Genomic DNA, 15,350 nt, shown 5'->3' on the forward strand with positions numbered 1-15,350 from the left:
CATACATTTCTGAGGAGAATGAAAAATGAAACTGAACAGTTAGCAGTTCTCCTAGGAGGCACAGAATTACCACATGACCCAGCAGTTCCTCCTAAATACCCCAAAGGACTAAAAATTAGGTACTCAACATACCACCACTATTTACAGTAGTCAGAAGTTGGAAACAGGACTTCTGGTGGGAAACAGGACTTCTAGCGCCACCTGGGAGGCTGAAATCCTGTTTGATCATCTGATATTAATGTAAAGAGTGTGCCCAAATGATGCATTTAAATTCAGTGTATGTAATTTTTGTTATTAAGGTGAAATTGACACAGCATAACATCATTCATTTTCACATGAACAATTTAGATCACACTGTTGTGCAATTACCACCTCTTTCCTGGTGGTCCAGTGGTTAAAAATCTGCCTGCCAGCATAGGGGACATGGGTTTGATCCCTGGTCCAGGAAGATTTCATATTCTGTGGGGAAACTGAGCCCCTGCACCACAACTACTGAGCCTGCATTCTGGAGTCTGCTGGCCACAACTACTGAGCCCACGCATTGCAACTACTGAAGCCCACCTACCCTGGAGCTCATGCTCCACAACAGGAGAAGCCACCACGTTGAGAAGCTGCAACTAGAGAGTGGCCCTCATTTGCCACAACTGGAGAAAGCACAGCAATGAAGACCCAGTGCAGCCAAAAATAAACTTAAAAAAAAAAGTTGGAAACAGCCCAAATGTCTATTGGTGGATGAATGGATAAACAAACTGCGACCTACACGTACAAAGTGGTATTATTCAATCATTAAAAGGAATTAAAAAACAGATACGCACTACAATGTGGATGAATGTAAAAAAAAATTTGAAGGCAGATACAGAGATCACATACTGTATAATTTCATTTATATGAAATATATAGATTAAGTAAATTCATATAGACAGGGCACAGATTGTGGCTACTAGGAGCTGGTGGAAGAGGGGAATGGGGAGCAATTGCTTAATGGATATAAGGTTTCCTTTTGGGGTGATGAAACTGTCTTGGCACCGATAGAGGTACTGACTGTACAACACTGTGAGTGCTAAATGCCACTGAATTGTTCACGTAAAAATGAATGGTTTTATGCTACGTCAATTTCACCTTAATAACAAAAATTACATATACTGAATTTAAATGCATCATTTGGCCACACTTTCTACATTAATATCTTCCCCTTGTAGCTCAGTTGGTTAAGAATCTGCCTGCAGTGCAGGAGACCCGGGTTCGATTCCTGGGTCAGGGAAGATCCCCTGGAGAAAGAAATGGCAACCACTCCAGTATTCTTGCTTGGAAAATCTCATGGACACAGGAGCCTGGTGGGCGGCAGTCCATGGGGTCGCAAAGAGTTGGGCACGACTGAGTGACTAATACTTACTTACTTAAACAGGATTTGGTCCTCCCAGGTGGCGCTAGTGGTAAAGAACCTAACTGCCAATGCAGGAGATATAAGAGTCATGGGTTTGATCCCTGGGTCAGGAAGATCTCCTGGAGGAGTGCATGATAATCCCCTCCAGTATTTTTGCCTGGAGAATCCCATGGACAGAGGAGCCTGGTGGGCTACAGTCCACAAGGTCGCAAAGAGTCGGACACAACTGAAGAGACTTACCACACAAATAGGGTTTAGCACAATCTTTCAACTTTGAACGTGAAGTGGGCCTAAACTCAAAACTTTGTGATACCGAAGCAGAAGATGGATGTGATAATCTTGGAAAGTAAAAATTTATTTTAAACGTAGGGGGTTTTTTCTTAAGGAAAAACTATGGAGTAAATACGTAATAGATAGTAAGTGTTCCATTCTTCAGGGTACTGTGGGTTTCAAAGTTAGATCACCTGGATTTTCATTCTCCCAACAATGTTCTGGAGGACTATCAAATGCACCATATTTTCCCTGCATCTTTCTATTCTATTAAGAGCTGAATCACTGCTGATTCAAGATTTACTATAATACACTCAACTCATTCTTCCTCTGCTGGCTGGCTCCATACTACCACACTCTGAAAGACTAATACATATCAAAACTAGGGTTATGATCACATATTACTGAGCCTTACTTATTAAGAGCCATGCATTTTACTGCTTCCTGAGTATACCTTAGTGAAGTTATGAGACCTAGCCTAATTTACCATCTAATATGCAGACAGACCATAAGCAGACCATTTATGTATCATGATTAAATAGTACTATAAAGGAAAATTATAACTGGAATTCCAGTTGAACTATTTCAAATCCTAAAAGATGATGCTGTGAAAGTGCTGACCTCAATATGACAGCAAATTTGGAAAACTCAGCAGTGGTCACAGGACTGGAAAAGGTCAGTTTTCATTCCAATCCCAAAGAAAGGCAATGCCAAAGAATATTCAAACTACCGCACAATTGCACTCATCTCACATGCTAGTAAAGTAATGCTCAAAATTCTCCAAGCCAGGCTGCAGCAATATGAGAACCGTGAACTTCCTGATGTTCAAGCTGGTTTTAGAAAAGGCACAGGAACCAGAGATCAAATTGCCAACATCCGCTGGATCAAAGAAAAACCAAGAGAGTTCCAGAAAAACATCTATTTCTGCTTTATTGACTATGCCAAAGCCTTTGACTGTGTGGATCACAATAATCTGTGGAAAATTCTGAAAGAGATGGGAATACCAGACCACTTGATCTGCCTCTTGAGAAATTTGTATGAAGGTCAGGAAGCAACAGTTAGAACTGGACAGGGAACAACAGACTGGTTCCAAATTGGGAAAGGAGTACATCAAGGCTGTATATTGTCACCCTGCTTATTTAACTTATATGCAGAGTACATCATGAGAAACGCTGGACTGGAAGCAGCACAAGCTGGAATCAAGATTGCTGGGAGAAATATCAATAACCTCAGATATGCAGATGACACCACCCTTATGGCAGAAAGTGAAGAGGAACTAAAAAGCTCTTGATGAAAGTGAAAGTGGAGAATGAAAAAGTTGGCTTAAAGCTCAACATTCAGAAAACAAAGATCATGGCATCCGGTCCCATCACTTCATGGGAAATAGATGGGGAAACAGTGGAAACAGTGTCAGACTTTATTTTTTTGGGCTCCAAAATCACTGTAGATGGTGACTGCAGCCATGAAATTAAAAGACGCTTACTCCTTGGAAGAAAAGTTATGACCAACCTAGACAGCATATTCAAAAGCAGAGACATTACTTTGCCAACAAAGGTTCGTCTAGTCAAGGCTATGGTTTTTCCTGTGGTCATGTATGGACGTGAGAGTTGGACTGTGAAGAAGGCTGAGCGCCGAAGAACTGATGCTTTTGAACTGTGGTGTTGGAGAAGACTCTTGAGAGTCCCTTGGACTGCAAGGAGATCCAACCAGTCCATTCTGAAGGAGATCAGCCCTGGGATTTCTTTGGAAGGAATGATGCTAAAGCTGAAACTCCAGTACTTTGGCCACCTCATGCGAAGAGTTGACTCATTGGAAAAGACTCTGATGCTGGGAGGGATTGGGGGCAGGAGGAGAAGGGGACGACAGAGGATGAGATGGCTGGATGGCATCACTGACTTGATGGACGTGAGTCTGGGTGAACTCCGGGAGTTGGTGATGGACAGGGAGGCCTGGTGTGCTGCAATTCATGGGGTCGCAAAGAGTCGGACACGACTGAGCGACTGAGCTGAACTGATAAAGGAAAAAGTGCTACACTAGAGGAGAGGAATACAATTTCCGGTTGTGTGGTCAGGAAAGGCTTCTCTTAAGAAGGACATGGAAGCTGAAAGCCTTGCATGGCATTAACAAATGGCAAAAGCTGAGTTTTTGACTGTGAAAAATATATGAAAGTAGGTTAAGAAGTTTGGAAAGTATTTAATTGTAGTGGGAAATAAATTGTGCATCTCCAACAATGGAGTGACAGAACTTTGCGTTTTAAAAAGATCGCAGAAAAAAGGCAGAAAGCAGAGAGGCTCTACACCGGGACTAGGAGTAACTATGGTTAACTGGCTCCCAAGAAACGCTGGCTGAATGCATCATTCTGTGATAGAACTGCAGGTGGCGCTAGTGGTAAAGAACCCGCCTGCCAATCCAGGAGACAGAAGGGACGCGGGTTCCATCCCTGGGTCGGGAGATTATCTGGGGGAGGGCATGGCAACACACTCCAGTATTCTTGCCTGAAGAATCACATGGACAGAGGAGCCTGGAGGGCTTCATTCCATGAGGTCCCAAGAGTCGGACTCGACCCAAGGAACTTCGCACTCACGCATGTGACAGAACGATGACTGCAAAGCGGTTAAAGGACGTGGGTGATCAAGTATTTAAGAAAAATCAAACCACAATTTTTCAAGACCGGAACCAGGGTAGGGCACGCTCCTAAACTGGAAATCTTCGGATGGAGCCTGAGGTACAGGAGAGCGCAGGACAGTCGAACTCCGATCCCGCCTCCTTGGTATCATCAGAAGCAGTGTCTGGGACCGAGCAGAACTGCTTCCTAACCCAAAATCATACGGGAAAGAACAAGCAGTAGAAAAACTAATCTTCCGTACTAAACCTGTGCCGCCTCGTACGCACCGCCCACCGACTCTCATCTCCCAACCGCTGATTAGCCCCACCCCGGAAGTACTGCCTACCAATACTCACTTCCACTATACCAGGCGTCTGCACATCTCGCGAGAACTGGAAGAGCCTATGTGACCTGGGCTAAGCGGAAGTTGGGTCTCTTTTTCGTGGCGCCTCGGAGGCTGTCGGCCGCTTCAGAATGAAGGTAGGAACTGGTGGCGGGTGTCCGGGTAGGCTTGTGGAACGTGGAGCAAGCCCTACGATGTGTCGTTGCGCTCGAAAATCCTGGCCCTGGATGGAGAAGGGTCTGAGGCAGGAGAAGGATCGCTCTTCTGGGGCCGGAGCTCCATGGGAGAGCGGATGGCGAGCGATTGCAGCTGGAGCTACGCCGGTCTGGGAGCGCCATGGTGGCGACTTGACCCCCAGGCAGGATAGAGGCGGCCGAGCTGACGGCACGTAGGTCAGACTCCTTGATCTGAGAGAGTGAACGGCTGTGGACCGTAATTCTCCGTGGCGGCATTCCGCAAGCCTTGCAAGATGGGTCCTATTTTTAGTGCCGTGTTTGTGGCGCCTTGCACGTGTCCTTTAGTGAATAATTTTCTGTTGTGTGCGGGTGACAGGAAAGGCTTTTTGCTGTGGAATAACTTTTCTAGTGGTTCTGCTATTTTCATGAAGTTCTTTTCCCCCTCGTTTGTAATTTTTAGCTGAACATCTCTTTCCCGGCCACTGGCTGCCAGAAGCTCATTGAAGTGGACGATGAACGAAAACTTCGTACCTTCTACGAGAAGCGTATGGCCACAGAAGTTGCTGCTGACGCTCTGGGTGAAGAATGGAAGGTAAAAGTTGAACTGTCGCGTTGAATTGTTAGCTCTATTTAAGAGAGGTGGTAAACGCTATTGGTAATTGGTAAATGTAATGGGGTTCACACGGGTTGTTTCCCAACCTTAGGTTAGTTCCAAATGTCACTTTATAAGGTGGCGCTATCACTTTGCAGGGTTATGTTTATGTAGATCAAATGAAAAATACATTGTTCTTGACCTGCAAGCTAAAGGTCTACAAAGGGATCTTTAAAAGTGCAAAGAAGGTTGTTTATGATTTGTGGTTGCTTGATACTTCGGTTTCATAACATACTGTTTCTACCCCAAGAGTTAACAACTCCGGTAAAATAAAGGCTAGAAATATGACTTGGTTGAAAGGATTTTGCTAATCTAACTTGGGAAACTGAAGTATAGACAAATTTAGTGACCAGAGGAAACTAAAGTGTCAAATCGGTCCTAATGAACGGTACTAAGTAGAATTAAGGGTGTACTTCTCAGAGGCCACAGTGCTTGGTTTTTAACTTGTCATCGTGTTCTCCTGCAGGGTTATGTGGTCCGAATCAGTGGCGGGAACGATAAGCAGGGTTTCCCCATGAAGCAGGGTGTCTTGACCCATGGCAGAGTTCGCCTGCTACTGAGTAAGGGGCATTCCTGTTACAGACCAAGGAGGACTGGAGAGAGAAAGCGCAAATCTGTACGGGGTTGCATTGTGGATGCCAATCTGAGTGTTCTCAATTTGGTCATCGTGAAAAAAGGTGAGCCTTTTATTCTGGAGTTTTGTTTTTGTCAACACTGACTTAAAGCTGATTATTTTTGAAAGTGGACTTCGCTTTGGCAATGCCTGAACAGTTTAGGGTTCTTGTTTGTAAGGAAGTTGTTGAATTAAAAACATCTGTTCACTTTTTTCTTTTAGGGGAAAAGGATATTCCTGGACTCACTGATACTACAGTGCCTCGTCGCCTGGGTCCCAAAAGAGCCAGCAGAATCCGCAAACTTTTCAATCTCTCTAAAGAAGATGATGTCCGCCAATATGTTGTGCGAAAGCCCCTAAACAAAGACGGTATGAGGGGTTATGCAATATAGAGCTTTCTTAATTTCATTGGTTGTACCATTCTATATGCATGTTGGAAGCCAATCTCTGCCTACTATTTACCTAGAATATGCATTTTTAGGAAATTAGTGTGGAAAAGGGTCAAGATATGCAATTGGAATTAATCCTCATTATAACCAGTGCCCTATAGTGTTAGAATTTTTCTTGAAAATTTGCTTTTGAGTCACTATGAGTTCATTCAAAGATAACCTATCAGTTAAGTTCATTGCTTTGGGGTTAAGAGAAAAGTCTGGAATTGTGATTGAGTATGCTCTCATGCCCACACACTTGCTTTCTTAACATATCAGTGGTTTTAATTTTTTTGTTTACCGAAGTTGATAAAGTTAAGTTGATGCTTTCATTAACGTAAGTTGCTTTAACTTCTGAATGTGGATAGCGATAGTTTTGCGAATTAGAAAACCATTCAAAATACCAGGGAACATATTATATATATAACTATTATGTTGAAGTATAGTTGACTTACTATAAAAATGTTTTATTAAAGTTAATTTTGTTGTACAGCAAAGTGATTCAGTTATATATAAAATCTTTGCTGTTATGATTTATCTCAGGTTATTGAATGTAGTTTGCTGTGCTATGATATGAGTAGGACTTTATTCCATGTGTAATAATTTGCATCTGAGAATCCCTAACTCCAAATCCATCCCTCCACACCCAACCTCCCTTGGCAACCACAAGTCTGTTCTGTCAGTGAGTCTGTTTTGTAAAGTTTGTGTTGTATTTTGGAATCCACATGTAAGTGATACGGTATTTGTCTTAACTGTGGCTTCACTCAGTGTGATCATCTCTAGGTTAAATGACACTGTCGTTTTTTGTAGTTTAGTATTCCACTGTATATATCCATGAAATCCATTCATCTGTTGGTGGACATTAAGGTTGTTTTCCTGTCTTGGCTATTATGAATAGTGCTGCTATGGACATAGGGGAGCATGTATCTTTCTGAATTACAGTTGTGTCTGGATATATGCCTTGGAGTGAGATTGTTGGATCATATGGGAACCCAGTTTTTAGTTTTTTCAAGAAAACTTGGTGTTTTATATTTTAAGCAGGTATATTGTTTATTAGTCAACATAACACATCATCATAAATAACATGTTAGTTTCAGGTTGAGTTTTCCTGACAAATTGGAAAAAATTGGGGTATTGGTTTCCAGGACTGTGGGCTTAAATAAGCTAATTAATACCTGGCATGTGGTGAGTGCTTATTGGTCACTCATTCCAAGTATTTGGAAACCTTTTCTGTGCCAGGTTCTTTTAAGTGCTGAAGATATGGTATAAATACACAATTATCCTTATTAAGATCATACACTTTAAAAAGTAATTGTAGTTGCACCCCTGGAAATAACATTAGTAAGTGCTAGCTCATAGTATTTATAAGATGGTTCTTGTTTCTTTATAATTCCTTTATCGTTTAGCAGAACCTGGACAGTTGATCATTTAGTCTTAGACTATTTATATGGAGTGTTCATTGCTCTCACAGGGGTCCACAAACTAAAACCATTACATCTGAAAAGACTCCTGCTATGAAGCAGATTTATAATCCAGACAGGCTCAGTGAAGATACTCCTAGGAATTTGCTGGTGGTCCAGTGGTTAGGACTTTGCTTTTACTGTGGTGGCCCAGGTTCAAATCCTGGTTGGGGAACTAAGCTCCTACAAGCAGCACAGCACAGCAAAAAAAAATAGAATGAATGTTGATGGTTTTACTCCTCATAAGCAGATAAGCAGGTCCTTCCTATCTTGGAAAATAGAAATTTGAAAACCAATTTGGAATTCAAAGCATGGTGGGTGAGACAGTGATGCAGCTAACGCTTTACTTAGTTTTCATAACAAATTAAATACTGTTTTAAAGTAATGTTCACATGTCTTATGGTATAGATACATAATATCCTACTAAGACAATGTAATTATGGAAGGGATATCAAAGTGAGTAGTAAAAATTAAGATAGGACATCCATCTTTTCAGCTAAGTAACATAAATTTATGTATGACCTTGAACTTGATATCCAAACTGTTGGTATTTAGTGAGCCATTAGGATTAAATGTGCTACTAAGTTTGAATCTCTGATGTTTTAAAAATATAAATGTGGGTTCTGTTGAGCAAGGGTATGGAAGTAATTGAGTCATCTAAATTTTTAGGTAAGAAACCTAGGACTAAAGCACCCAAGATTCAGCGTCTCGTGACTCCACGAGTTCTGCAGCACAAACGCCGGCGTATTGCTCTGAAGAAACAGCGTACTAAGAAAAATAAAGAAGAGGCTGCAGAATATGCTAAACTTTTGGCCAAGAGAATGAAGGTAAATCTCAGGGGGAAATAGGAGTTATGGGATTTGCATTTTTTTAATCCAGATAAGCTTTAACTGCACTTTGTTTTTTGTTTTGTTTTGTTCAGGAGGCCAAAGAAAAACGGCAGGAACAGATTGCTAAGAGACGGAGGCTGTCGTCTCTGAGAGCTTCTACTTCTAAGTCTGAGTCCAGTCAAAAATGAGATGTTCTAAGAGTAACAAATAAATAAGATCAGACATCAACTCTCCCTTCTTGACTTTTAATTGATGATCAAATAGATAAATGAAGGTCTGCAAACATGAAAAAGGAGGTACTGTATAATCTAGCAGTGGAATAGGTCTGCAAGAGATACTTGAAAGTGATAGTCCTTCAAATTCAGAAACAGACTATATATGATAGTGGAAGAATGGCCAGAACAGAGTAGTGGGTGTCTAAGAATTCTTACATTGATTGATTGACTTTTCAGCAAGGCATGGGACAGAATGGAGGAAATAAATGACTTAGGACTATTAATCTTTGACAGCCTTTATTTTAAGGAATGTAGTTTCTACACGATATATGAAAAGTGCCTTTGTGAAGATGGACATTGTCATATGTAAAAAGAGTAACTTGTGACAAACACAGTTAATGGATACCATTTTTAGCATAAGTTTTTACAAAGCTTTTAAAAACAGTGCAGATTTAATACATTAACAGAAACCTTTTCAACTCAGGTGAATTTACATTTTTATTACATTTCACACTCTCCAAGGGACTTGACTGTACCTGTTTTTAGACACTATTGCATCTATGAAGGATGTGCACAGAAAGTATACCTTGTACTGTGTGGTTTATGGGATGTAGGATCTTAGCTCCCTGATTAGGGATTGAACCCAGACCTGTGGCATTCAGAGCATACTCCTAACCACTGGACCACCAGGGAATTCCCAAAAGTGATTTTTTTTTCTGTATGTACCATGTCTGCTTTCTATAGTTACTGCAGTTAGAACCTTTATTCAAACCCTTAACAAACGAGAGGGTCTTGAAAGAAGGTACGTTAGGTTTTAAAAGGTACTTCTTTTCGGAAATTACATATTTACACAGGTGAGTAAAATTTTCAAAGTGGCTTTGGCATGTAGATAGAGACTGAAGAAGTGCTTCAGTTAAGAGTGTGCAGAAGAATTACCCAAGGATCTGGCTAAAAAGTGGATGATGATTGGGTAGTTTGGGGCAAGATTCATAGAGGGGATCCACAGGTCTTTTTTAAATTGGAGTGAGGTGATTTACAGTGTTGTTAATTTCTGCTGTATAGGACCCTTAACTCTTAAGAGTTACAAAACTTCAATTGGCAATTGACAGAGAAGTTAGAGTCTTAAAGGGTAACAGGCCAAAAGGCAGGCAGGTCTAGTATAAATCCAGAATTCTAACCCAGTAGCTGTTTGATTCTAATGCATAAAACATGAGAACAACCCTGATTTCAAGGAGTACAGTCCCCTAACGTGGATAAATGAGGTGGGCCTCAACCATTCTAGCTCATGAAATCTGGTAGATTTAAAACTTTAACATTGCAAAATGCAGGTTGCTATAATCAATGTATAAAATGCAGCTGATGCAGTTAATCTAAAACCAGAGTAAGGAAATGCTAACCTGGCATATTTTGAAAGATGGGTTTTCAGAAGTTAATTAGATTTAAGTCTCAATGATTTGATGTTTTGTCTTTGTTTTTGCTATAAATTTCTATTGCCCAGTGGTAGGTGCTAGAAAAGGCCTTTAAGCAACTTTAATACAAATCAGTCTTATTTCTAAATAGGCTAAGCTTTACAATGAATGTTTTTTAGATTAATAGTTCCTGTAAAATTCATAATATTCCTAAATGTGTAAGATTTAGGAATACATCATCAGTAATTTTTAGTGGGAAGTGTTTTGTTAAGTAATTTTCTGTGGTTTTCAATAATTTTAACTAAAGTGGGAAAACAGACAATACTGGAATTCTGAAGACCACAAGAACTTGAATTATTGTGCACATTTCAGGAGCCTTAAAAATGTAAGAGACGAGAACAGCAAACTTGTGAAGTTTTCACTTTATTCAACCTCAATTTTTTTTATATGCAAGGTAATTCCATGGGGCAGTGTTAAAAGTATTAAAACTAGTACCAAGTTTTAAGTTGCAAAAAATAATATACTCTGAGACAGTGCAAAAGATCATTTTTAAGGCAATGAGAATTCTAAAGTTCTTTCACTCAGCACTTTAACCATAAATTGAAACAAGGATTCTGCATAGGTCTTAATAACCCTGAAATCTTGGAAGATTGGTATAGTAACTGTATGATGTTAACTGTACCATCTGGAAATAGTTATCAACTGTGATTCAGTCATCTGCATAATTACTAGAAAAGGAAGCACACACAATCACTGGTTTTTCAAACCATGCATGCAAAGGTAAGGAAGACAAATTTACTATCCTTAAGGGATGGTTTAATGAAAGGCATGAATGTCAGTGAGGCATGTGAGGTCATGATTTTCTTAAACCTACAAGCAACAAGCTTAATAAGCTTTAATGTTTTAAGACTTAATTGATTCATCCTAAAAAACCATATTTACAAATGCACAAATAAGCATACAATCTAAATATACAAGAATAGAATTCTGCAGTGCAAGTTATTCCACAGGTTTTTAAAAGTGAACAATAGCAACAATTTATGTGCCTGAACAATTTCAGACCCAAAGACATACACAAGAATTTTAATTTTGTAAATTATGATGCTGATCTAATTTCATTTAAACTATTTGGCTCATTTATTCCATTTTAAAGCTGTTGCAAATTAACATGGTACTGGGAAGAGGATGAAGGAACTGGATATTTGAAATATAACCCGTTAAGGGAGCTAATATATAGCATGAAGGGTAAAAATAATATATTAATTTTGAAGTCAAAGGCATGGCAGTTTTCATCAGACTTTCAGGTAATTTTGAACTTAAATGACTACATATGAGTTTAGTAGTAGTCATTTTAATAGTTGGAAACCCCTTTCAAAAAACTATTGCAACATGCAATTTAAGAATTTTAATAAATACAATATGGCTGAATAGATACCTACACAGCCACACATATATACACAATACACAAACAGTTGCTGTTATAATCGAGATTTCATTTGTTTGGGGGTTAGGCAAGTTTACGTTAATTTGCCGCTCCCCCAAACAACAGCTTCAAACAAACAAAATGCCAAGAGTGGTTTTCCATTATCAAACTACTAGAAATACTGAAAAAGGTAATACCAATTTTCAGCAGATATAAACAGCTCAGAAATTGTAAATCTTCAATAAACCTTGGGGCATTTTAATGGCATTTTTACACTGAGATGATTCAGTATGATTTCATCATAAATACTGTCCCAAGACTAAGTTCATTTCTGTTTTCGCCAATTTGTATTATGAAAAAACCTTGAATGTCTCCAGATTGAGTCTATTCCCCCAGCACTGTGTCAAAAATCTAGACAATTGTTGCCCTAATCTGTTATATTTAAATGAGAGGCGTTCCAAAACACTTCCTGCACCATTCCACACTGATACTTGGTGGAGCATCAATTTTCTGCAACTTTTCAAGAATATCTGGAGACAGACTGTTGTATGCAAGTCCATACTCATTGTCAAAAGCCTCTGAAAGATATTTTCAAAAATGTAGTTGGAATTTGTTAATAAGACGAAAGCTATGCATTTAAAAGTGGTAGTCAAATCATTTTATACACATAAACTGCACATTTAAAGATAGAAATCTTTTAAAAGGCAAATGGAGTATTTACCCATACCAGTTAGAATTTTTTAAAATTATGAGAATAAGACTAAACCACCTTTAGTAATCCGCATTTGACCAACTTACCAATATCAATATTCTCTCTTCCAAGAGATACTAATGATAAGAAGAGGATTTCTCTGTATAAACTCCTATAAAACAAAATATTTGAAGTGAATGGGCAAATAACATAAAAAATATGCTAAGATTTTTTTAAATGGTGAAAGAAACACCTGAAACTAACAGCACTGTAAGTCAACTAGACTTTAAAACAAGATGAGGCTCTGTATTCATCCATGTCAGTGCCACAGTTGGACTACACTACAGCTGTTAGGTGTCACCTTTGGCAAAGGCTGGGTAAAGGGTCCACAGATACTTTCTTTGCCATTTCCTGCAAACTTCTATTTCAAATTAAAAAGTTTAAAGTTAATGGGCATAAAGCTTCATGTTCAAAACAAAAATGGCTTATTTTAACTTAAAGTTATTGATATTTAGTAATGCAATAGATACCTTTCAATTCTAATTTCTAATTCATACTTACAAAAGCAATTTTTTGCTACATGACAAAGTAAGAAATTAATTTCTAAGTAAGTTAGGGGTCTAAACCCTTAGACACAAACAGGTTGTGTGGTGTCTTACTAGTAATTTAACCCAACAGTAAAGGAAAAATCACCTTTATCTGATTTGTGAACAGAAAAGCGAGACAAATGAAACCTTAAAAATCAAATTCATGGCTCAGCTGTTAAAAAAGGGGAATTTAGGAACTGATGTATGTATTTACACAGAAAAAAAAATTTGTAATGCTGATTCTGATAATGCTCCATGCAGCTTTCTTTAAAAGCTTCAGAAGCTATATAATTTCTCATATTCTTTCCTTGCCCTTAAATCAGATGCTTGTAACTGGCTACTCTTTAGCCTGTGAAGAAGATAATCTCCATATCAACTGCTAAAATTATAAAAGGATTTATTGATTTCTATCATGAGTTCTTGTCCTATTACTTCTGAGACTGTCTTCAAAGATGCCATGACTACAAACTTGAAGAGCACGTGGAAGCACTGTTTATGTTTGATAGAAGAGACTATGTCCCCTTTTCTGAAGCATATCACAAAATTCACTTAGGCTGAGACTGGGTTGAGTACTGATCCAAATAAGTTAGCAGATAATAAATAGTAAGAGGATCAGGATAGCTCCATATCCTTTGTGGTTCATTGCTTCCATCATTTTCTTAAGTTGTTTCTACTCCTCATATATTTTTTTACATCCCACAAGATAAACTGTGTGACATGGCCTGAACAAGCAGTAGATATGTTTAACATTGATATTAAACATATTTATAGGCTTCCAGTGAATAGAAGTAGTGTTTCCCAAAGACTGAGTATATTTTAGACATGAATGTATCACCTACTAAAATTTAATCTATTCCTCAGACATTTTTATTATGTTTGTGCTGAAGTATGAATGTATATACTTGGGCAGCACTTTAAAAAAGAATCAATGTCAGTGGAGAATTAAAATATGAATCTCCTATCTACCTAAAAAAAAAAAAAAAAGAATCAGATCTTCCACAATGAGTTATGTCTTTCTTTTACAACTGGAGATAGTTTTGAAAGTAATTTTAAAAAAAATCATGAAATTATTTCCAGTGACATCAACTAAAAAATACTGAATTATTACCTTTGTCTTTTCACATCTCCCTTCATTTGTTGTGCAAGTAGGTTGATGGGTTTAAGAACATCATTATGTTGAATACTCTGCCTGATGATTTCTACTAAAGTGCTTGTTGCTTGTTGTTCCTCTGACAGGAGAGATGATTTCTTTTCAGAATCTAACGATATGAACACAGTAATAAAGAATACACTTATTCAATGTATTTAAGAAGTTATTTCTTTTCACCTTCACAATTATGCCGTAATGTAACCAGCTAAAAAATATTTTTCTTGCTTTCTTCAGATAGGAGAGGCCTGTCCCTTTTTCCTGTTTGTGAACTTAAGGGCTTTGTGCTTGAGGCTGGGATGTGATAGCTTGTACTCCAGCAGCCATCCTATGACCATGGAGCTTTACAGATGGAAAAGCAGACAAAGCATAAGGAGTCTAGGCCCCTGATGACAGGAGTTGCGTACCAGTCCTGGAGTGTCTACATAAATTCTTCATGTGAGAGAATAATCTTTACCTGTTTAAGATTCTGTCATTTTCTACTGAATACAGTAGAGTGTAATCCTAACTGATACAAGAGTAATTCCTGAATTACTAAGAAAAAATACTTAAACCAATTTCATGTATTATAAAAGTGCTTCAGTGGCATATTTGAACTGGATCACAGTTAACATTACAAATACACCAAATCAACAATGTAAGCTTGGCCCAGAAAAAGCTCCAGTATTAAACTTCAATACTGGAGGTAACCCCAGCAGCCATACAGTTTTATTATACCCACATCAGCTGAGATGGAACTGTGTATCCAAAAGTTGCCCAGTCAACCTCCTTTTGAGCATCTGTCATAAAGCAAGCTATTTAATTTGCATACAACCCAGCCCCTTAATAAAGGTAACTAGTAATATTTCCTTTGTGTTTAACCAAAGAAAAGCAAAGTTCTGTTACAAGAGGAAATGCTGGCTGCTATGGGTTTACATTTTTTAAAAATTGTTTATTTTTGGCTGTACTGGGCCTCTGCTGCTGCTTGGGCTTTCTTCCAGTTGCAGTGAGGATGGGCTACTCCGTAGTTACGGTGCACGGGCTTCTCTTGTCATGGAGCACAGGCTCTTGAGTGCGCGGGCTTCAGCAGATGCAGCACATGGGCTCCGTAGTTTTTGTTCCCGGGCTCGAGAGCACA

The 15,350-nt window shown here is 38.8% G+C and overlaps 2 protein-coding genes across 3 annotated transcripts in view; one reads left to right on the forward strand and one right to left on the reverse strand.

Annotated features, from left to right (window-relative positions):
- Positions 1–4,599: 4,599 nt before the first annotated feature.
- Positions 4,600–8,989, forward strand: RPS6 (ribosomal protein S6). The gene is made up of 6 exons (XM_006070892.3): positions 4,600–4,739; positions 5,239–5,370; positions 5,897–6,107; positions 6,266–6,412; positions 8,601–8,758; positions 8,854–8,989. The coding sequence occupies exons 1-6, from the start codon at positions 4,734–4,736 to the stop codon at positions 8,947–8,949; spliced, it is 750 nt and encodes a 249-aa protein (XP_006070954.1). The 5' UTR covers positions 4,600–4,733; the 3' UTR covers positions 8,950–8,989.
- Positions 8,990–9,256: 267 nt separating this feature from the next.
- The window catches only part of DENND4C (DENN domain containing 4C), a 118,413-nt gene continuing 112,319 nt past the window's right edge, over positions 9,257–15,350 (reverse strand). For both annotated transcript variants that reach the window (XM_006070894.3, XM_025281471.2), the window contains 3 exons: positions 14,195–14,345; positions 12,607–12,671; positions 9,257–12,386 (listed from right to left, as the gene is read on the reverse strand). In XM_006070894.3, the coding sequence (XP_006070956.3) occupies positions 12,250–12,386; positions 12,607–12,671; positions 14,195–14,345 (353 nt within the window). In that variant the 3' untranslated portion in view covers positions 9,257–12,249. The remainder of the gene's footprint in view (positions 12,387–12,606; positions 12,672–14,194; positions 14,346–15,350) is intronic.

The sequence above is a fragment of the Bubalus bubalis genome, chromosome 3, assembly GCF_019923935.1.
Source record: "Bubalus bubalis isolate 160015118507 breed Murrah chromosome 3, NDDB_SH_1, whole genome shotgun sequence".
Classification (NCBI taxonomy): Eukaryota; Metazoa; Chordata; class Mammalia; order Artiodactyla; family Bovidae; genus Bubalus; species Bubalus bubalis.

Excerpts from the sequence above, each read along its gene's own strand:
- RPS6 (XM_006070892.3), top strand. Across the intron at positions 6,108-6,265 it reads TTTGGTCATCGTGAAAAAAG|GGGAAAAGGATATTCCTGGA; the intron begins GTGAGCCTTTTA and ends TTTTTCTTTTAG. Across the intron at positions 8,759-8,853 it reads TTTTGGCCAAGAGAATGAAG|GAGGCCAAAGAAAAACGGCA; the intron begins GTAAATCTCAGG and ends TGTTTTGTTCAG.